This window comes from Pseudoliparis swirei, chromosome 17 (assembly GCF_029220125.1).
Source record: "Pseudoliparis swirei isolate HS2019 ecotype Mariana Trench chromosome 17, NWPU_hadal_v1, whole genome shotgun sequence".
In the NCBI taxonomy this organism is placed as follows: domain Eukaryota; kingdom Metazoa; phylum Chordata; class Actinopteri; order Perciformes; family Liparidae; genus Pseudoliparis; species Pseudoliparis swirei.
The window spans coordinates 6226175-6249807 of NC_079404.1; the positions used below are offsets into that span (position 1 = coordinate 6226175).

The 23633-nt window shown below is 44.2% G+C and overlaps 2 protein-coding genes across 7 annotated transcripts in view; one reads left to right on the forward strand and one right to left on the reverse strand.

Annotated features, from left to right (window-relative positions):
• Nucleotides 1-4792: 4792 nt before the first annotated feature.
• Nucleotides 4793-23633, reverse strand: part of sertad2b (SERTA domain containing 2b) — a 48313-nt gene continuing 29472 nt past the window's right edge. For 2 of the 4 annotated variants that reach the window (XM_056436134.1, XM_056436135.1), the window contains exon 2: nt 4793-10116. In XM_056436134.1, coding sequence (XP_056292109.1) covers nt 8883-10112 — 1230 coding nt within the window. In that variant the 5' untranslated portion in view covers nt 10113-10116 and the 3' untranslated portion in view covers nt 4793-8882. Of the gene's footprint in view, nt 10117-12319; nt 12659-23633 lie in introns of those variants that run through there. The other 2 variants (XR_008834298.1, XM_056436132.1) reach the window with 2 other exon arrangements.
• On the forward strand, nt 13060-15836 carry LOC130207497 (zinc finger protein 862-like). 3 transcript variants are annotated; one of them, XR_008834300.1, is made up of 6 exons: nt 13060-13853; nt 14028-14215; nt 14302-14427; nt 14520-14670; nt 14795-14933; nt 15017-15836. XR_008834300.1 is itself a non-coding variant. In XM_056436140.1 (4 exons), exons 1-3 carry the CDS (start codon nt 13103-13105, stop codon nt 14401-14403), a joined length of 1041 nt encoding a protein of 346 aa, XP_056292115.1. In that variant the 5' UTR covers nt 13060-13102; the 3' UTR covers nt 14404-14427; nt 14520-14770. The 3 variants fall into 3 exon arrangements, 1 of the variants encoding a protein (XP_056292115.1); XR_008834299.1 differs by having other exon boundaries at nt 14795-15836; XM_056436140.1 differs by lacking the exons at nt 14795-14933; nt 15017-15836 and having other exon boundaries at nt 14520-14770.

Below are 23633 nucleotides of genomic sequence, written 5' to 3' on the forward strand. Positions count from 1 at the left end.
ACGATACATTTTTGTCCAATTGGCATGCAACTAATGCCAAAATGTTCATAATTCAATGCCCAATCTTGTGATAAGCGAAGGTATACTCTACGAGAGTGCCCATTCTAGTTAACATTGTATTGATATGAATATGATGATATGACACGATGCCGTATGCGGTATATGCTAGGCTTAAGTCATTCATGTCAGTAACAGGGCCCCAATAGTCCTACTGAGGGATGGATTGCGAGCGAGCCTACCGGCGCAGGGGCCCATGAGCTCAGGGGCCCCTGGGCTGAGCCTCCAGCGGCGCGCCGCTGTGATTAACATTGTATTGATATGAATATGATGATATGACACGATGCGCGTAGCGGGTATATATCTAGGCTTAAGTCATTCATGTCATGGTCATATAATTCGCGTTATGTTGTCTGCTCAGCTCCGGTATCGTTGTTCCATACGGACTGTTTTGTTAGCGATGTTTAAAAATATATATACAGGATTGTCTCAGAAAATTAGAATATTGTGATAAAGTTCTTTATTTTCTGTAATGCTTCTGGATTCATTACAAATCAACTGAAATATTACAAGCCTTTTATTCTTTTAATATTGCTGATTATGGCTTACAACTTAAAACTCTAAAATCCTATCTCATAAAATTTGAATATTTCCTCAGACCAAGTTAAAAAAAAGATTTATAACAGCAAAACAAAATCAAACATTTGAAAGTGTGTTACCAGGTGTTTGGAGTTAATTAGACGATTCAAGTGATTTGTTTAATACCCTACTAGTATACTTTTTCATGATATTCTAATATTTAAGGATATTTGAGTTTTCTTAAGCTGTAAACCATAATCAGCAATATGAAAAGAATAAAAGGCTTGCAATATTTCAGTTGATTTGTAATGAATCCAGAATGCATGACATTTTTGTTTTTTTAATTGCATTACAGAAAATAAAGAACTTTATCACAATATTCTAATTTTCTGAGACAGTCCTGTATATGCAAATTTTTTTTGTTACAATTTTATTTATTTTTTGCGGGGGGGGGGGGGGCCCTTGACACGTCCAGGCCCAGGGGCCCGTGGTTTCTTAATCCGTCCATGATGCTACAACATGTCAGTTACCAAATGAATAAGAGCAGTAATTATTTTCTCCCACCCTTGTTTATTCCTGGAATATCCTGTAGCTATGTTTTCAACACAAAAGAACAGTTTTCTTTTCTTTTTGTTGTTGTTAAGGCTGTATCTGTTCTAGTTTCATTTAAACGCTGGTCCATAGCAGTCATTTGATCATATACAATACGTCTGCAAGGAAGGGAACTATATGTGAAGTGATTGAAGCTTCCAAAGATGATCAATTCAACAGATGGTTCACCCAGTTTCATTCACAGATTCGTGCATGTGCACTTTCACAGCAGATGAGATGAGGTTTGGCCCTCATTGTCAGGTTGGAAAGCAGGTGGGCTGTCAGCACCAAGGCCAGCGCTCTGCGCCTCCTACCGGGCGCTACCTCCCTTCACCTTTCAACTTAAAAAAGGAGCTTTCAGAAAGTAGTAAAACAATTGTCTTTTAAAAGAGTAAAACAAAAAAAGACTCCTCTTGTCTAAGGTATAACGACTGAAATATTCAGAGCACACGTTGGAATTTAAATCTGTCCACGTGAACTTGTGTGAATCCTCGTTGCACCTCTAGTATTTAACCACGAGATGGCGCTGTAATAAAGCGAGTGCACTTGCACTATATATAGTTTTTTTATATATATGTTTATATATATTTACAGGTATATGTGTGTATAAATATATATGTATATATGTGTGTGTGTGTGTGTGTGTGTGTATATATATATATGATACATTAACATGGTTTGTACATGCGTGAATAATATTTACATTAGGATAATAGTAACAATCAAACTATCCTAAATAAAAAACGCCCGGTATGGAGGCACAAAAGTGTAATATATATCACAAGTAAAATATGAAAAGATTCCATCCGGTGTCGGGGAGTAGCTACAGATGTGAAAACGCCTCGCTTGTCTCCAGATCCCTTTGAAGTCTGGTAGATGTGGAGCTCGGCGGAAGAAAGCTCCTCATCTCTGCTGGAGAAGCAGTCCGAGGCATCATTATGCATTGCGAGTAATGTAGGCACATTGAATGGTTATAATCCGCTTTATTTTGTAAAACCTGTAAAAAAAAAAAAAACTGAAAAAACTTCTGACAATATTCAAGGAGTGGACTGCGAATCAAGTTATTTTAAAGGGGATTTATTTTTGTATGGATTATTGTCTGATCAATTTAATTATAAACTAAATAATTACATTTTGGGAAATGTAAGTTTTTGTCTTAACCTGCCATCAAAGCCCGAATAACAATGAAAATGAGAAGCAGCGAGGACAGAAACATACAGCCGCCGTGTTGTCCTCCATGACCTTCGCTGTTGCTAAATTGAGCACAACTTTTCCCTTCCTCCACCAGTAGAGACGGATTGTCGTCCCCCCCCTGTCCCTGTCCCCCCACAGCTGTGGCGGCCTGAATGCTGTAAATAACCACCGGCGTGCGGATCAGGCGTCACGGCTGTGTAACGGTGGCCGATGTTGGCACCGTGCCGCCGCAAACTGTGAAAACAGAGAAAGACACAGGCCGAGCTTCATAATGGAGACCACTGAGCTGTTACCCAGAGACACACAGCATCCAGAGCATCACGCTGGGGCCAACGCTCGGTTATCAAATCAAATGGGATCCCATCCACGTCCGGTCTTCTGCTGGATACTGCGACTGACAACGACTGTTATTTCCCTTCGTCCTGAACAAAAAAACTTACATTCTTTAAAAAAAAAAAGAAGATCTGATTTCATGTCTTTCCCATGAAAATCCCTTTGTTTATTCAAGTGTTGTTTTGTTTTGAGCTTATGCATCTTATGTGGTGTATATTAGCTGGTGGGAGTGCAGGTGTGAGACTCTTGTGGAGACCTTATTCGCATTTGCAGAAAATACACGGCAACAGTTGATTAGATAAATGCATGGTGTTTTTCTTGGGGTTTGTTGTTAGCTGAAAATGCATTCGCTGTTTCGGTGTACATGTGTAGAGCCCCACTGGGCTATGGTGGAGCAAGCATTTGTTTTCAAAGGTGAGTTCAGAGTCATTGCAACCTCCCGGCCAATTGAAGAATACCACACAACAAGAACGCATGTTCAGGAAGTCCAGGGAACCATGATCTTTGAGAGCTTACAGAGTGCTGCAGGAACAAGTCCTAAAACTAGGAGATGAGTCAGCATTTTTTTCATGGTTTTTGGTTACATTCCTGAAACACGGTCTGGGTTTTTTAACGTTTTCTTCTATAATATTACAAAAATCAGTAAACATCCCTGTGGCAGCTGTCCCCAATCTGGCCTCGGCTGCTGGCTGGTTGCCAATCAGTCAGCTGCTCTGACTGATTGTTGCTCATATAAAAAGGGCAGCAGAGCTGGAGGGAAGGGAGAGTGAGCAGAGGTGCAGGTTTGCGGTCTGCTGAGCGTGTGATATCAATAAATATGTCGTATAACGGAACCTCGTCGCTGTTATCTGGCTATCCTTGGTGCTTGTGGGGGAAACCCACGGGTAGCGACAATAGAGCTGCTACAATCCCTTTGGGGGAAATTTGACGTGTGTCTTAAAAAAATGGTTGCTAACAAGTCAGCTAAATGAGCCGAGAAGACATCATCACGCGACCTCGTCAGTCCGCCTAGGCAGACACAGTCACCACATTTAAGAGTAGACTTAAGACTTTCCTCTTTGATAGTCTTATAGTTAGGGTTAGGTTCACCTGGTCCAGGCCCTAGAGATGCTCCTATAGGCTTATAGGCTGCTGGGGGATGTTTTAGGATGCACTGAGCTCCTATCTCCTCTTCTCCCTCTTCTTAAGGATGAATTTTCATCTTACTATTGCACATTACTAACTCGACTTCCTCCCCGGAGTCTTTGTGACTTCACGTCTCATAGGGTCCATTGGACCTGGCTGAGTCTGATGCCTCCTGCCTGGTGGGCCGGCCTCCTTTCATGGCCCTGCTGATGCGCCCCCCCTTTCTGGATCGTGGTCCATGCCTACTACCAACTATTCATACACTCTGTCATACTCATTGAATGTGTTGTAACTCTGTAATGATTCCTTCTGGTCATATGACATCTAATGCTTCTGTCCATCCTGGAGAGGGACCCTCCTCTGTTGCTCTCCTGAAGGTTTCTTCCCCTTTTCCCCCTGAAAGGGTTTTTTCTATTTCTTGGGAGTTCCTCCTGATCCGATGCGAGGTCCATGTCGTATGTGTACAGATTGTAAAGCCCGCCGAGGGAAATTCGTAATATCGGGCTGTATCGAATAAACTCAATTGAATTGAATGAGGTCATGTGAACGCAGAGGTGAACATGAGAAAACAGATGCTGTAGTCTACCCAGGTGTGAATGAATGAATCAAGTCTACACCTTAATTTGACCTTTTGATAAGGTTACCTCATGCCTGGTAAAAAAGTGGAACTTGAGTCAAGTGTTGGTTTTTTTTAAGTGGTCAAACGTCAATGATGTAAGTGAAGGTCAATTTGTTTATGTGCATGCATCAAGAACAAGAACGTTTAACAATATCAGAAAGGAGACAAAACAGGCATCTGCCCTTGTTACAGTTTATTGTGTATATATATATTGATATATATATAAAACTACAAAAGTAAGACTGTTTCAAATTCCTAGACAGCTGTCCATTTATCTCATATACTAATATATATATACCCACATACATATGTGGGTATATATATATATAGATAGACAAATATAAAACGCACATACACATACATATATATGTATTTATTATCTACAGTCCACATTTGGATCCCAATACAGTGGTCAGCAGATAGTTTCTCTCTGTGTGTATTGCATAGAAAAAGGCACAGCTCTGAGGTCTGTGTAAAATACAGCCTTCGCAGAGGAAATCGGCCTCGCTGGCCGATTCAAACCGCTGCGTGTTCGGTCCAGCGCTAAAACAAGGTTCGGTAACAAACACTGATCGACAAAAAAAAACAAAAAAGCCTCAGGAGCTCGAATGTTGTTCATACTATGTACATTACTTTTGGCATTGAAGCGTCTGTGACAGGCTTTGGAGTCGTTGACATCGGAGTATTGCTGCATGAACTGTTCGCCTTGACATCTGGAACAAAAATGGTGGAACAAAAAGTGTACAAAAAAAGGTGTAAAAAGTTGCCGTCGCCAACACACAAAAAACAATGATAAAGAAACATAAAAAAAAGATAATAACTAACTTTGTATATATTCATATATAGATATCTATCTATCTATATATAAAATGGCTTCCACCCATAATTCCATACTCAGATACAATCCTATCTGATACATTCCTACCACACATTCTGTACACACATTTACAATCCAAATGTTCACTTCACATAAAAAATAAATATATTTACACGGAGAAGAAAAAACAATATGAATAAATAACTTCATTGACCCCACAAAAAAAAGAGGGAAAAAAGCACTTAACGGAGAAAGAAACGAGACCGCCGTCTGCAAACGGTCTTCGTCGGTGCTCTTCGTCGGTGCTCTTCTCTGCTCAGCTCACGTTGCTTTGGATTCGGTTTCAATGCAGTTTCCTTGCGTACTAACTGAGGTCAAATGCATGCTGGGAAACTTAAGATCTTCCACCGGAACGCGTTCTGACACCAGCCCGACCTCTCTGCTGTTGGCTCGCGCTGTACGATGAGTCAGACTCACACATTCTGTCCCGTTCACAACGGCTGCGTCGAAAGAAAAACATGAACATACCGTTTTGTTACCATAGCGAGGCCGCGTTGGCGGACGTTAAAGTGTTTAGGGTTAATTGTGCAACTTAAAAGTGACTGCTGTTGAAGGAAAAAATCCACCTGGTTGCATGTCTGCGCCACTGTTCATCTGCGGGCATCTTCCTCCGTCGACATTAAAGCTGCACTCAATATCTTTGACATTAATACCGTGACATGATGAGCCTTCACGCTTGAACTCGCAGCACCAAACTGCGCAGCCGAAAGAGTCAAAAAGAGAGCGAGTGAAAATGGGACTTGAACTCATCAGGCGGCCGGAGACAGAACTCCCCCAGAATGCCGAAGTGCAGCAAACCGTCGACAACATGTTTGCCAAAACCACTTTCTAGGGTAATAGTGTCATAAGAAATGTTTGGAGCATGTTCCGATGGCCCAACTCAATCTTCCACGAAATCACGTTCCCATACAACTTCACTGCACTCTGAACGTGCTTTTCCGGGGACATTTATTTCCCCCCGGTATGACTATGTCCATTTGTAATTCACTTGTGATGCGTCAAAAGCAAACGGGATCTACGACAAAGCGTGTTTCACACTTCGTGCTTTTGAAAAGTCGTCATTGCGCGTTGATATTTACAATCACAAGAGTGTGGAAGGGGCAGAATCCAATGTCACCAAAAGTAGCCTCAAGATGACTTATGACATCGCCCCACAGAAAGTACCAACATGATTGTACATGAATGACTGGTGATGCGTTAATCGTCCCCCAGGGTGGATTATTCCTCTAAAGTTGCAGCCTATTATTTAAAACCTCATTGAATTGTCTGACTGTTGTTCTGAATAGTGCAGCAGGGAAAAGGCTTTGTGTTGCATCACCTCCCGTAAACACGCCAAGTATCTGCAAGTCCAGTAATTAGCGTGACCTCTGCATGGCAGGTCTGTGATTGGCTGATACCTGTGTCTTCAGCTCCCTGTCACGTGACAACCCTGCTGGTGCCGTCATGTTGGTCTCTCACAATGGGCTGTGTGTAAATGTTGGGACAATCCTTTCAAAAGCTGTGGCTCCATTCTACTCTCGTCCATCGAGTTTGATCCCATTTTTCACGGAACACCTCAGTTAACGGTTATATTAAAAACACCAAACTTAACAGCAACTTGCTTTTAAAAAAGGTAGAGAAATTTGTGTGAATGGACTATTTCTAACTTCGATAGAAAAAGCTCACCGGCGGACATTTGAGGAATACGCTATTTTTTTTCTTTAACCCTCGTGTCGCCTTCGGGTCATTTTGACCCGATTCAATGTTTAATGTCGGTGTTCTTTCGGGAGTCAACAAACAAACATAAAGTACCTCACACTTAAACTTGGAAAACAATATTAATTCTAATAATTTTCTGGAGATTTTAATAGCTGGGGTCATATTGACCTCAAGGGTAAAATATGTTAGTAAATATAAAGGTAATAGGAGGGTTAAACATTGAATCGGGTCATATTGACCCGAAGGCGACAGGAGGGTGAAACATTGAATCGGGTCAAAATGACCCGAAGGCAACACAAGGGTTAAAACTGTGTGTGTGTGTGTGTGTGTGTGTTGTGGTCTGCTGGCAAAAAACAAACAAACATGTAGACCGCGGGTATCCTCATCCTAGATGCCGCACTCAGCCGTCATGTTTTGTCGTTTAGTGCTGCAAGATTCCTTTGTCGTTTGGAGATGACAGGGAGTCTTTTGCATTGTTGCAGTATCAGGTTGACACCGTGGTGTGTGTTCCCCCCGCGATGATTTAGCCCTCCCTCTGCCATACGTGCTGAGCTCCGGGGTTCAGCGTAAAAAAAAGTGTGAGCCAAACCCTGAGATCCTCTTGCCAAACTTAAGTTAACATACTGTGTGTGTGTGTGTGTGTAGTACTGTATGCCGCACTGTAATTAGTCTGCCACTCATGTTGGAAATCCGTCAACGCCGTTTTCTTTGTGTGATTCTTTGCAATAGTTGTTTGTCTCCGTCTCTTGTCTTGTTTTGGACTTTTCAGATTATCTGCATTTGGTTTCCGATGTAAACGTGTCAAGCTCTCCTGTGGGCGTCGCTCATTTGAATTTCTGCCGTCACTGAAGCGTGATAACGAGCACGTCGTCCGGGCTCACGTAAAACGGCATCCAGCACAGTTACATGGAGATGTGCCTGCCAATAAGGAAGGGTAAGAAGGGAAAAAAAGTCCTGAAATTAATTCATAGTCATGAAGTGTAAACGTTTAACGAACACCCAAAGCCATGTGCTTTTAGAGCCGTTCCCAAAGCGTGGTTATATACCTCATATGTAATGCGGCACACTGTTGAAACAATATATTCCTCATTAAATACCTTTTCGATGCTCGCTTTACACATAAAAACATAGCCTCTGTCATAAGATGCAAATTAAATAATTAGTTTGTGATCATGAGAAATTACCTGACTTCATAATAAGTTTGAACACCATACAATAAATACAATTTAAAAAGTGAGAAGAACTAGAAAAGAAAAAAGATAAATACTGTAAAAACAGGAATTGAAGAAGTGGTCATTTTGAAAGGCACTCATCTGCTAAAAAGCCATGAATTCAGTGTGTTTAGTGTGTGTGTGTGTGTGTGTGTGTGTGTGTGTGTGTGTGTGTCATGTGTGTATACTTGTATTACTAGACCTGTGAGGAGTTAATGTCCTCAAAAGAAAAGAATGATTGCAAAAATCCCCCAGAATGAGGACAATCTGCCGGTCTTCATAGTTTTCGGTTTACAGTTACTTCCCAGGGTTAAGGCTTCGGTTCAGGTTAAAACTAGGTTAAAAATTAGGATACGGGAATTAATTGGAGTCAAAGAAGGTCCTCACAAGTATAGGAATACAAACCTGTGTGCGTGTGGCTGTCTTTGTTTCCCAGTTCCTTCATTTCTGCATTTAGAAAGGCGAGCGCAGTGCATGCACAGTGTTGTGTAGTAGTAGTTGTCATAGTAGTATTAATTGACATCCCCATCGATGTTTACAATTACCGACCTTTGAAGAGAGTTAAAAAACAAAAACAACAACAACCAGAAAACACCCCCAAAAGTTAATTCCAGTCTTTGTCATTTTAAACTGCCTGTGTGTTTCTGGTGTCGGCGAGTCACGACCCCACCAACACCTCCATGATGTGGTCCAGTTCTGTCAGGTCGATTTTGAAAGGCTGATTGGCTGAGACCTGGGGGGCGGGGCCGCTGTACGGCGACGCCAACGACTTGAGGAGGTCGTCCGCCATCACCGCCGGCGGTAACTTGGTGAGGCCGCCTCCTGCCGCTCCCACGGCCCCCGCCGCCGTGCAGGGGTCAAAATCATACATGGACGTGTCGATATCGGCGAACAGGACGTCGTCCAGCGCCAAGTCTGAGAGAAACCCCGAGGGCGAGGAGGAGGAGGAGGAGGAAGAGGAGGAAATGTCTCCGAGGCCACCGGGGGGGAGCGTGGACAGAGGGTCCATCGGCCTGAGCTCGGCGCAACGGGCTTCTGCGAGCAAGACGCCGGCCGCCGCTGGTTTAGCACCCGCGGGCCTGCAGTCTCGAAGTGGGCCCGCGGGTGAAAGGGAGAGGGCCGCGTGGTGGGAGGGCGGGGGGCGCGGCGCGGGGGAGGTAGTCACGGTCGTACTATCAGCGGCTGCTGTCCTTGTTATGGCTGTGGGAGGAGCCAACTCCATGTCACTCAGAGCAGAGGGGAAACCGCCGCTGGACGGGGCGGGGGGCGCCGGGCTCAGAAGTGCCGAGGGTAGCGGAGGAGGCGGCGCCGGAGGGGGCGACAGAGGAGGAGTCGGCGGCGACGGAGTGCAAAAGGCTGAGTCTCCGCCGTCCTCCTCCAGCAGAGACACCGGGGTCAGGCAGGCCTCCAGAGGGGCGGGGCCGGCCTGGGGCGTCCGGCAGTTGGGAGGCACCGTTGGGCGGGGCGAACGCGGCGGGACGATCGCCGCCGTCAGCAGCGCCGACGGCTGGATCGCCGCCGTGGACAGGGCGCCAAAGGAGGGCGCCGCCTCGCGGAAACCCTCGTCCGTGGGGTCGTCGGGCGGCGGCGAGGGCGGCAGGAGCAGCGGCCGCAGGGAGCCCTCCAGCTTGAGCTCGTCCTGGATGCGCCGCAGCATGTTGTTGATGAGCACGCGGCGCTCCAGGCTGGGCTCGCCGAGCGGCCGCTGGCTGTACAGCTTCATCAGGGAGATGTTGAAGATGGTCTGCCGCTGCAGGGCGTACGACACCTTGGACAGGCCCTCCGGCACCGGGCCCAGTCCCCCTCCCGCCACCGGCGCCTCCAGCGTTTTGCCTTCCAGCCCCTCTTCATCCTCGTCCAGCTTCCGCTTCGCACCTTTACCGAACATATATCTGGAAAACATCAAAGCAGAGAGTTAATTCGTCGCTCATCACAAGGCAAAGAAAACGTTATCTTGGGTTGCCGCTGGTTATTCTGAGATGATTCTCCTTTTGTGTTTGATGCATTTACATTTTGTTTACCTTATTCCCGGAGCTGAGCAAATATGTTTCCAGAATCATTTAAAACTCAAAGACCTGATATGACTTACTGCTTTTAAATATAAAATGAAAGAAATGGAGGCGGGTTCCCAAAAATGTCAATGTTTCTTAACCCTCCTGTCGTCTTAGGGTCATTTTGACCCGATTCAATGTTTCACCCTCCTGTTACCTTTATATTTACTAACATATTTTACCCTTTGGGTTCAATTTGACGCCAGCAATTAAAACCTCCAGAAAATTATTAGAATTAATATTGTTTTCCAAGTTTAAGTGTGAGGCACTTTATGTTTGTTTGTTGACTACCGAAAGAACACCACATTAAACATTGAATGGGGTCAAATTAATCCTAAGGCGACACAAGGGTGTAATATTGATTCGGGTCAAATTGACCCTAAGGCAACACAAGGGTTAAATCAACTCGGTTATGTCTCTTAACTTTTAGTATCTCTTAACTCATCTTGTTCTGTGTTTTTTGTTCGTAACTATGCGTTTCTTACGTTGCTGCCCGTCTTGGCCACGTCACCCTCGGGAAAAAATGGGATTCACCCAGATTTAAATAAAAAATAAAAGTGTCATCTTTGCATGAAAGTGAGCCAAAGGGACTGCCATTCAATGTGTCGTGATCGACCATTTAATTAATCAACTGTATCGATAGAAATACAACCCATAATTAATGATTTAGGCGTGGGCCAGTTGGGGTTCAATAGTTACATTTTTCCATCACTTTTAAAGCAGTACTAGTATTTCTACATTGGTGAAATTGTACATATTATTCTGATATTGCAAAAAAAGTCAATAAAAAAAAAACATGGCTAATGTTTGTTAGTTGATTCAAATCCACTAGCACTGCTAGATCTAGCCGTAGATCATCACTGACCGTGTTTACATGCATTCGAATAACTGGCTTAGTCGGACTGAAAGCGAATTATCCGTTTCATGTAAACACCTTTGTTCGACTATGTGCGGTCCGACTACGATCCGATTAACACCCCTGGATAACTCGATCCGATCCGGTTGATAATTCGACTATCGCGGCATGTAACGGTGAATTGGATTAGGAACTGGACTTTGCGTCTTTGCGCATGCTTGAGATCCCGCCGCCCTCCTCCCTCCCTCCCTCCCATGTCTGACCCGGAAGTCGAAAGAGACGATAATATCACTATTAACATCATGCAAGAATAGTCGAGGATGTAGCCGCCTTGCTCTCTGTTCGCCATCTTTCTCGAAATGTTGATGTTGTTGTTGTTGGTTGTTGTTGGTAGTGGTGAAGAGGTCAAGCGGAAATGGCTGTATCACCACGAGTTGTAATGAAAACAGCGCCGCCTATCGTATCGGATATGACATGCTTTCGGCCAATGATTCGAATTACTCACTGCCATGTATATTGGGATAATAGCAGATCCCCCAAAAGATAGCAGAGTCCGACTAAAGCAAGATTCGAATTATACCATCACGTAAACGCACTGATTGTCATGCCACATCTCACCAGTGACGTTTGCAGACTGAAGCCCAGCAGCTTAAGCGTGGCGATTAAAAAAGCTGCTTGAATGCAACGAGCTCACTGCAACAGGGGATTAAAAAGAAAAGGGAAAAAAACACATCCATTGAAACCAAGAGCAGCTGCAGAGCGAGCCTCGCCGCTGCACGCCGTCGCCCAGCACACACGCACTCCTGATGCAACGGCAGCGTTCCCCCCTGCTGTACAGCAAGATCAAAGGCCAGATTTTAAGCCCAACCCCCCAGCCGCCCACCCCTGTTACTGCCATATGAGAAGAGCACATTGAGTTACTTATACCACTTCAGACGGCACGCACGTGGAACCGCGTTGGGACTCTTTCACATAAGACGGCTGCGACCTCTCCAGACTTGTGTGGTTTCACACAATTACATCCAGGAATTGACCAGCTAGAAGTGACATTTTATTTTCACCAATTTGTCTTTTTGTATATCTCGCTTTTCTCTCTCTTTTGTCGGAATCATTGAATTCCCCTTAATTCCAGCTCATTGCAGTTCATCCGAGCCGGGCGGCTTTGAAGGAACGCTGCATTCCCCTCACCTTAACATCCTGTACATATTCCAGCTGAACCGATCCCCCCGTCGAGTCAAACTACCCGATGGTCTCATCGTCGGCGCTCCGGAGAAAGCCGGGAACGCAGCGGAGAGATGGACGGAAACAAGAGAAGGAAGAACAGGAGTCGCTGCAGTGTGTTTGACTCTAATCCAGGCTGACGGGCTCATGCAGACAGTTGCTGTCTGCACACACACACACACACACTCACGAACAGGCGCGCACACACACACACGCACAGGAGGTGTGTGCTGTAGGCCCAGTCACCACGACTGGTTGGTTGCCATGACAAACAGAGTCAGCTGGGAATTCACCCAGAGAGATGACAAAGAGTGAGATGGGGGGGAGAGGAGGAGGAAGAGAAGGAGAGAGGAGGGGGGGTTCCGCTGGGCGGGGGCGCAGGAAGGAAGAGAAGGAAGGCGAGGAGGAAGTAGAGCAGTAGGTGAGAGACTGGTCTGCACAAGGTGGGAGGGGGAGCGACGTCCTCTCCACCCATCTATCACAACTTCTGCACTCTTTGAGCTCGTCGTGACTTCAGACTTTGCGACCGGCTCATGAATGATGCAGACCGGTTAGTTCTCTGGCTGCACACACGATTTGATTTCTTTGCCTTGGAGACAACAAAAGAAGGGGGGGGGGGGGGGTGATTGACAGCGGGAAGGGGGGGGGGATGACCACGGTTATAGGCTAACGTGTGAAAAGAGGCGGGTCTTGGGGGTTATCGCGAATCCAAAGATTTGACATAGCGGTGTCTCCTGTAAACAATGGACAATGGCGAAGCGGACTATCAGTTCGTACTTTCTTCCTAAACCTCATGATATAGAGAAGACAAATCCCGAGAATGAGTCCGACTCAGATTGTGAGGAAACGGTCGCGGCGGAAAAAGGCAGGAAATTCAGCTTTCGCGATGAGTGGCTGCGCGAGTTCACCCGGCTGAGGTATTTCAGGGAGACCAATTCAATGAACTGTAAATTCTGCTGTCGATTCCCACAACATGCGGGGAACACGAAATGTGCTGATAAGACTGGCACTACACAATTAAAACACGACACGCTGATCAAACACAACGCCAGTCTGAAACATCAAATGTGCCGCGACCCGTGCAATGAAAGTGCAGCTCCACTCCCAGTCGCATTTAGAAGACAAGAGGCTGCTAACCAGTGCGCCGAGGAGGCCGAATTGCGATTGAAGTTTAACACGGCGTATTTCATTGCCAAAGAAGAACTGCCTTTTACGAAATTTAAAGGCCAACTTGATCTACAAAGGAAGAATGGTGTCAAACTAAACGCAACATACAATAACGACACAGCATGCGCACAGTTTGTTGGCATCATCGCAGATACACTGAAACGGAAGACGTACGAGAAGATTAAGGACGCTCCTTATCTGTCAATCATGATTGATGGGGACACAGATACGTCAACAAAAGAGTGTGAAATCATATATGCCAGGATCCTGCAACAAGGGAAACCAACAAATGTTTTGATTGGCCACATCGAAGTGCAACATGCACATGCTCACGGTATGTTTTCTCTCAAATTAAGTTTAAACTCAAGACAGTAACTTCTGAAGAGTTCTCTGTTGTGAATGTTTTGCAGTTCATGAAGGCAAACAGGCACCATGATGATTAAGCTGTTAGGCTGGTGGTAGGACTAACACATAAATAATTGTGCACAATATGTGATTTCATTTTAAGGTGTATATGATGCCACCAAAGAGGCCTTCAAGAAACTAGGGACAGAAACAGGGTGGTTAGACAAGACAGTTGCCATGTCAGTGAGATGCAAGCCAGGTGGTAGGCGAGCAGAATTACTGGCAGACCGTCAGGCCCAGAGAAGACAACAAGAGAGTGATGGTGAGGCTCACCCTTTGTACAAATATCAGGTGAGCAGTTATTATATTATATTATTTTAGATTTTATTTATTTATTTGTAATATTTCTCTAAATGTTGAATCTTTTGTTAACGCAGGGGGTCACCATCAAAGGAGAAGTCTCTGGTCTGGGAGCAGATGGACTCTCAATGGAAAGCACACCTCAGCTGCAACAGTCGAGTGCACTGTGCTGCACCTGAAGCAGAGGTTCAGCAGTCTACTTGGCAAGTGAAAACACAGTACAATTTGTATATAATTATGACACATCTATTTTTCTTTTCATTTAATCTCTCTTTCTCTTTGTTTTTTTTGATAGATGAAGGGTCCTCATTAGCAACAACGAGGGCAGTGAGGTCATTCAAAATATTAAATCACGATTCCTGGCCTGAACAAAGACATCTCCTGACAGATTATGGTGCAGAGGAGCTGGACTTCCTGCTGGACCACTTCTCCCCCATCCTAACAAGGTTAGTAGCTCTTATCAATGATCATGACAACATATAAACATTATAACACAGAACAGCATTTCAAACATTTACCTTGATCCTACAGAAACTTAGTTTGATAATTTTTTCCTTTCACTATTTTTAGAAATGCCTGTGATACCAAGCTGGCAAGAGAGGAGTATCAGTCGATGAACATTTCCATTGTTACAAACTATATGGACAAGTCATACCATGCCCTGTGGGGGATGATGTTGACCAAAATGCCGTTCTGCTCCGACTACAAAGTAAATATGATATTCTCATTAATTTAATTGGCATATGACTTTTTGATTGACTGAAACCTAAACTATTATTCTATTCTTTGGAGAACATCCTACATCTTGTACACATGATGCTTGCACTCCCAGTGTCTTCTGCTATGTGCGAGAGAGGATTCTCTTCCCAGAAGAGGATTAAGTCAGATGTCAGGGGGTCTCTTCATGTAGACACTGTTGAGGACTTCATCAGAATTAGTGTGGAGGGACCGAACATCGATGATTTTGATGCCAAAGAGGCTGTTGACATGTGGCTCAATCAAGGAGGCCTAATTACAAGGGCTGGCCAACACAGGCACCTTCTCCCCCACCAAGGGGTGATCTTTTGTAGGAAGTGTTAATGCACAAGTTATGTCTACAACTTGTTCTGTTGTTGTCAGTAGAGCATAAATATTCGTTTTGTATTTTTAAGCTGTATAACTGGTGTATGTTATTAAAACTATTGCACAAGTTTATAAGATTGTATATTGTCAAATTATTTATCAGTAATACAGTAAAAATGATGGGAAAACTTTGCAAGTCGATTTATAGTGTGCGCCCCTAAATTTTCTGCTTGCGCCCCTACAATTTTAAGTTAGGGGCCACTGTGCTCCTTGTAAAAAAAGTTAGTCTGGAGCCCTGATGTCTGTATTGGGTCGGCTGTAACTCAGTGGGGATTCGTCCAGTAACCAGAAGGTACCCGGTTCGATTCCCCGCTCTCCCCATAGTTGCGTGTCGAAGTGTCCTTGAGCAAGACACTGAACCCCCAGTTGCTCCCTGGGGGCTTTACTGCAGCCCACTGCTCCTTAATATCCCAGGATGGGTCAAATACAGAGAAGAATGTACCCACTGGGATAAAGAAAGGATATATTATATTATTACCTTCGCATTGAAAATGCGGAAGGTTATGTTTTGATCGCCATGTATTTATTTATTTATTTGTATGCATGTTACTCGCATAACACAAAAAGTATTAAACCGAATCGCATGACATTTGGTGGGATGATTGGTTATTATTCGGGGACCATTTGATTAAATTTTGGGATCAATCGGGTCAAAGGTCAAGGTCATGAAAAGGTCAACATCTTCTTTTTCCCAATTTGTATCCAATTGGCATGCAACGAATGCCAGAATGTTCATAATCCAATGTCCAATCTTGTGATATGCGAAGGTATGCGCTCTCTACAGTGCCAGTTACCTTCGCATTGAAAATGCGGAAGGTTATGTTTTGATCACCGTGTATTTATTTATTTGTATGCGTGTTACTCGCATAACTCAAAAAGTATTAAACCGAATCGCATGAAATTTGGTGGGATGATTGGTTATTATCCGAGGACCATTTGATTCGATTTTGGGATTGATCGGGTCAAAGGTCAAGGTCATGAAAAGGTGCAAATCTTCTTTTTACCATAGCGCGGTCAATTTCTATCCAATTGGCATGCAACTAATGCCAAAATGTTCATAATTCAATGCCCAATCTTGTGATATGCGAAGGTATGCGCTCTACCGAGTGCCCGTTCTAGTTATTTAATAGAGCTGTACTCCCTTCTGTCTTTATGCTAAACTGAACATCTCCAAGCCGTATATAAATAGCTGACACACAGATATGCATCTCACCTAATTTATGACAGGACTAGCGTAATCCCACAAAAATCCCAATATTAGTTTACTGCAGATACAAAGATTGGCATTCATGTCGGTCGTTGAGTGGAAGGAAAATGCCATTAGAGTACAGTATATTTGTATAATAAGTATATTTGTTTGTCTAAGATGTCTTCATTCTTTTTCCATGTACGTACGTCCATCAACTTTAAATTCAAATTTTTTAGCCCAAATTCACATTGTTGGGTGTTTTTGACAGCTAGCGACTAGCGACCTGAGACTGCACCCACCTGTCACTCAAAGTGACCACACCCTCAATTACACCAATGTTCACTACCAGGACAGCATTTAGAGACCCAAACTGTGTTTTGTACCAGGCTGGAAACATGTTAATCTCTGCTGTAAAATCGGCATTTTAACATGGTGGTCTATGGGGATTGACTTGCTTTTGGAGCCCGCCTACGGTGGCCGTTGGAGGTACTGCAACTTTTGGCAGCGTTGGCTTCATTTTTTTTGCCTCGGAGGTTGCCGCTTGGTGCCAACAAGAAGCAGTAGCTCAGTGTATACTCCGGACTTGGCTTGGTAACAGAAACGGTTGCTGGTTCAACCCACATGAACCACGGTAAGGAGTCTGGAGACGTAGCAGGAGCAAGGCACCGCGTTACGGTTATGTTATGCGTGTGTAATGAATAACAACGGGGTATAAAATGAGTAATTTATGATGTGCTGCTGTTTTTTCTTTTTTTTTAAAAACCAGTTAGATCTCTGTGACTTACGACTCGAGTTTCCTGCATTCGTTGCAACTGCTCACGGAGCCTGGCGAATCGGAGCGTCAGAGAAACACAGACATGGAGCGAGTCAAAGAGAGAGAGAGAGAGAGAGAGAGCAACAGAGTTAGTTTCAAAGCAGTTTACGGGTGTGTGATCGAGGGCTGAAGCAGCTGCGCATGTCTGACTCACGGTGGGGTGCGCACACGCACACGCACACACACAGTGCCCCACCCATTACATTCCGCTTCATTATCCTCCTCTTCCCTTTTCCTTCTCTTCCACCTCTTGTTCAGTCACTCTTTTTTCCCTCCTCTCTCCGTCTTTACCCCCCACGCCCTCCCCCATCACCTCCCCTCCCTCCTTCCTTCCACTGACTGTCAAAGTTCACAAGCCCAGAACCATTCTACACCCTATGAACCGTCTAGATATTAACATGCCAGGAGAAGAAGAAGAAGAAGAAAGGCAGATCAATGAGCAGAGTAGATAAAGAGCAGCTCAGAAGTATGGCGCTCCAAAATGGAGCCTGGATCTTCATTCAAGGTCACCGTAACTTAACTGTGCTGCCGTCTCAAAACTGTGGTAAATACAGCTCAAGGTCAGAGCAAAGTAGCAACCAGCTACAACTAAAAACCACCCAGCCTTCCGTTTTGAAGGTCAGACATTTTTGAACTGAAGCTCAGGAAAGATCTGTTCGTCTATTCTCCTTACTTTTATATCGGCCAAGAAGTAAAATATGAGTATGGTGGTATTCAATCTTACTCCTTGAAATCAAATTAAAATTAGAATAACTTCAGTGCGATATAGGGCTGCAACAACGAATCGATCAAATCTATAAAAATCGATTATTAAAATAGTTGGCAACCAATTTCATGATCGATTCGTTGTGTCGTGCGATTATTACGGCACTTAATAAGATGCGGAGGATAAAAAAAGTTGAGTTGAGCGCAGAGCGGCACAGGAGAAACAAGAGCGGAGGGAGAGGATGCTGCGTTGTGAGAGCCAATCAGTGCTGAGCTGCTCCGCTGTTGATGAATCTAATTGGCTGCTGCTGCTCTCTGAAAGCGGAAGTCCTTCACGTCGTCGGAGACATTCACGGAGCTGAGTGCGCCTCCGGGTGACGTTATGAACCCAGACACCAGGGCGCTACATGTCACGATGTGTGTGGCATTTCCACAAGAAGTATAACGTAGAAAACATGGTTATTTATTCCGTGGCGGATGGCGGACAATATTTTTCCATGGAGAAAGGCAACGGAGATAAGCCACGCCCCCTCACCGACACATATGACGCGTTTAACCCACAAATAGCCAACTCAGGAGAGTAAACCGCTGTCAGTCTGTTTGTGACAGGGTTCATCCACATGCTGACCAGTGAACAGGGTTCATCCACATGCTGACCAGTGGATCTCCAGGACCTTTCCATGTCTTTAAACCAAATTTCCATGATTAAACATTTTGTGAAAACTCTGTCTATACGTGACAAAGTGAGAAGATGTTGTATTTAAACTAACAATGACATTTCCAAAGCATACCGTATATATTCCGTGTAAATTAACATTTGAATAGAACACATTTGCATTACTTTTCCAAATATTTTGGGATTTTATTTTTTTCAATTACTTTTCTAGGCCTGCTCATAGCCATTTAAAAATTCCATGACTTCTCCTGGTTTTCCATGACCATACGGACCCTGTTTGGAATAAAGGGTTGAACTTTTTTTTTGTTTTTGTTTTTTTATCCGATTAATCGATTATCTAAAAAATAATCAACCGATTAATCGATTATCAAAATAATCGTTCGTTGCAGCCCTAGTGCGATATCAAAAGTATTGTGTAAATCTATCATATTAGAGGCTGATGACGCCAACTGAAAGGATTGACTTGAATAAAAGCCCAACATAATTCTATCCATACATGTAATCCCATTTGCAGTATTTCTACATTCTTTTCTTACCCTTTAAACCACCTTGAAAAATATGCAACGGATACCAAACTCAAAATCAATGCACAAATGGCTGCTTCCAGCGGGCAATGTGGTCTATGAAAAGCACTTTCCTCAAAATAAACACTTCTGACTTCGCCCTGCAGCACAAAATATGACCAGATAACCAGACACAAAACTGAGAACCAACTCAGACCGGGCAGAACAGTTTCTATCTTATTCGCAAACGTCTACGAGACCAGGCCCACACAGTGTACAGGACACGTGTGGCTGCTTGGCGTTTTTACATATTACATGAAAAATTGATGATGCCTTCGGGGAGCTGGTCCTTTGTAGTAAGATAATAATACAAAGCAGAGGAAAGGAGACTTTTAAGAACAAGCAGTGGCCTTCCATATACATATATATATACATATATATGTATATATATATATATATACACACATATATAACTCCTTATTATCAGGCTGCTCTAATAAGTCTCTTAGGTCCCTCCAGTTGATCCAGAATGCTGCAGCTCGTGTTCTCACTAAAACTAAGAAAAGAGATCACATCACTCCTGCACTAGCTGCTCTGCACTGGCTTCCAGTAAAATCAAGAATCACTTTTAAAATTCTTCTCTTAACCTACAAAGCCTTGATTGGTGATGCACCATCATATCTTAAAAAAGTAGAATGGGGCACCTTCAGTCCGGGAGGCAGACACAGTCTCTGGTTTAAGTAGACTTAAGACCTTCCTCTTTGACAGAGCTTATAGTTAGCTGAATCAGGTTCACCTGGTCCAGCCCCTTGATATAGGCTTATAGCTGCGGGGGCGTTTAGGATACACTACCTACCTATCTCCTCTTTTTTCCTCTCCTTAGGGATGAATTTTCATCTCTCAATCACCGTTACTAAACTCTGCTTTCTCCCGGAGTCCTTGACTTCTCACGTCTCGTCGGGGTCCGGACCCTATATGATACCTCATATCTGCTGATGGATCATCGAGGTCTGGGTCGTGGAATTCCTGCTACCGACCCGCCCTGCCCTGTTGAGACTCCGCCCACTGTTTAGACTCCGCCCGCTCCGCCTCGACCGCGCCATCTGCCTGATGGATCGGAGGTCTCCATCGTGGAATATATATACTACTAATATTTCACACTCTGTCACATTCATTGAATGTATTTAAACTCTAAATATGTCCTTCTGTACACATTACATCTATTGCATCTGTCCATCCTGGAGAGGATCCCTCTTTGCTCTCCTGGGTTTTTCTTTTTTTTTTTTTTCCCCTGGGTTATTTGGGAGTTGTTCCTGGTCCGATGTGAGGTTTTGGGACAGGGATGTCTATGTGTACAGATTGTAAAGCACTCCGAGACAAATTTGTAATTTGTGAAATTGGGCTATACAAATAAACTGCATTGAATTGAATATATATGTATATATATATACATATTAAAAAATATATATATATATACACATATATATAAAAAATATATATATACATATGTGTATATATATATATATATACGCATATATATTAGGGATGCACCGATCTGATCGGCGCCGATCATATCCGATATATTTCCCGTATCGGTTTGATCGGGCGTTCAAACGGCCGATCAGATCGCAACATCTGTGAGAACTATCAGGCGTTTCAATCGCGCGCATCCGCACGGAGACACAATGCCGCAGCGGCCGCAGAGGAAGAGAGGTCCACGAGATCCTCACGCAGCTCGCCGCCTCAGTTGAATCACTGGGTCGACTCAGCCGACTCTCACATGTCCCCTTATAGACTGATGGTCACGGTAAACACATTCGATCGGGCGAGCGAGAGGTTTTTTTAAGTTAGCGGAAGGATTTAAGTGACAACATCCGGTTTTGCAAAGTTAGCGGAAAGAACCCCGTGAAACAACATCCGTTTATCAAAATAAGATGACGACAAATCAAACACTAACATATAAAAGTAAACAATGAACTGATTTTGTATCTTTATAGATCGTTTCTGAGATTTAGCTTAAATTATGCTAACATTAAAACATGTTTACTGGACCAAGGAAGAGTTTATAAAAATAAGTCAGACTTTTGTATGTTAAAAAAAGTCCTGTAAATAGATTTCCCCAAGAGTTCCAGGAAATGAATGATGCAGATGTGTTCCATACATATCTGAAATCCCCTACAATAGCAATCAAACAATTTTGATGTATCAATTAGGACATTTTTCAAAGTAAAAGTCCTAAATGTTTAAAGAAATCGATAATTTCTTTAATGTTTGAGTTGCTTTATATATGTATTTCCTCATAGTCCTAGGCAATAATGCTACACAATAAATAGAATGCTTCAATCGACACCGTGATCGGTCCTCGGTATTATCGGATCGGCAGATACTGATTTCGGTGATCGGCACCAAAAACCTGATCGGTGCATCTCTAATACATATAAATATATATATAAAAATAAATCTAATTGTACAATAATGGTGTAAAACTATTTTACAGAGCTCGGAGGTCAGGGTGCGTTGTCTTGCGAACACACATGTGGGCCGAGCGTGTGACGCCAGGAGCTGGCTGCCTCTGAGTGTGTGCTGTGCAGTAGTGCAGTGCCGGGTGGACGGACTCTGCAGTGATGTTCTGATCCTGTAACTGGATACGTTGGTTTCCAACGCCTGAGATGCACGTCCACCCCTCCCCCCTCGCCGGGGCTATTTCAGGTTCTCTGGATGCGCGGAGTACGGACGCGCCGCTGCAGGTGGATGTGATGCGGATTAATCTCGCCGTTCGTGTAAGTGCACTGTAATGCATCCGGCTTTGCGAGCGACACACACACACACACACACACACACACACACACACACACACACACATACTAGTAAACACATTCCAGACAAAACCCAGATGCTTGCCTGACCAGACCCACTACGCTCAAAAGCAGCTTCACTTCCACACACACACACACAAATTAAGGTAGACCATGACGAGAGCTGCCACTATTATTACTACTACTACTACTACTATGTATTATTCTACTTAATCTATCCATTCTAGTTCTATGAAATTGTGAGGACTTGCATTGAAGGTGCTTCAATTAGACCATGTTGATCAAGACTCTCCAGCTACTTTTCCTCATTCTTCTTTTGCACAGGCAATAAAACAAGTCAACGCCCGAAAACGGAAAAAGACACAGCATGTGTGTCTTTTTCTCAATCAGACTTTGGTACATTGTCGTCGTTTAAACGGGGAAATGCTGATAGTTTGGTGAAGGTGAATGAAGGTGAACTAAATATAGACGTTCATTAATTTGTTTTTCTTTTATCTCGAGGGGCTGCAAGTGCAATTTTTGCAGGGAACTTTTAATGTGACAACATCATCAGGAATCTTGACCATCGTCCTGCCCCTGATTGCTGCATCTTGGCACTGCCCTGGCTGCCTGCTTCATTGGCCCCGCCTCCTGCCTTTGTGGCCCTGCTGATGCCCCCCCCCCTCCTCCTCCTCTCTTCCTCCTTCTGTTTACATGTATTGTGTTTATCTAGATCAGGGGTCCCCAAACGTTTTCCTGAGAGGGCCACATAACATTTCCCTTGTCTGCTGGAGGGCCAGCCGGGGGGGGGGGGGGGGGGGGCTAGTGAGAGGTGAGAGTGTGCTCACCTGTGTGCGCGCCACTCGCTGTGAGCGCATGCGCGTGCAGACAGCATTTAACGGATCGGAGCATTGCGTGCGCTCTGATCGCTCTTTTAATGAAGTATCGATACTAAAAATATGCTAAATCACATCGTGTTTAACGTACGGGTACTTTGTTAGTATCGCTACACCGTGCAGCGTGACAGCAGCAGATGTAGCGGACTAACATTCAAGCTAACCTAACTTCCCAAACGCTGTGGACATCTGAACGCTGATTGGCCGAGACTCGACACGTCCCATCAAAGATGTTTTATTGCGAAGAGCACCACTTCACATTTTCTCCTGCAATCTCAACGGCAGCTGGCAGGGTGAAAAAAATAATAAATCGGAACGCGTCTCTGGTATTGTTCAGGGGGCCGGTCCAAATGTGGAGGCGAGCCGGATCCGGCCCGCGGGCCGTAGTTTGGGGACCACTGATCTAGATCGTGGTCCATGCCTACTACTCATTATGCATAATGCATTGAATATGTTGCAACACTACTCATCTGTACACGTGACATCTACGACGTCTGTCTATCCGGGGAGAGGGATCCTCCTCTGTTGCTCTCGTGAAGGTGTCTTCCCTTTTTTTCCCGCGAAAGTTTTTTTCTCCGTTTTTTGGGGGAGTTGTTCCTGATCCGATGCGAGGTCCTGTGTTGTGTGTGTACAGATTTTAAAGCCCTCCGAGACTAATTTGTGCCATTTACGGCACTCAATAAGTCGCAACAGAAAAGAAGAGTGAAAG

Coding starts and splice junctions, on each gene's coding strand:
- LOC130207497 (XM_056436140.1), top strand. CDS start 13,103: ATGGCGAAGCGGACTATCAGTTCGTACTTTCTTCCTAAACCTCATGAT. Junction 13,854..14,027: donor GCAACATGCACATGCTCACG/GTATGTTTTCTC, acceptor TTTCATTTTAAG/GTGTATATGATGCCACCAAA. Junction 14,216..14,301: donor ACCCTTTGTACAAATATCAG/GTGAGCAGTTAT, acceptor TTGTTAACGCAG/GGGGTCACCATCAAAGGAGA.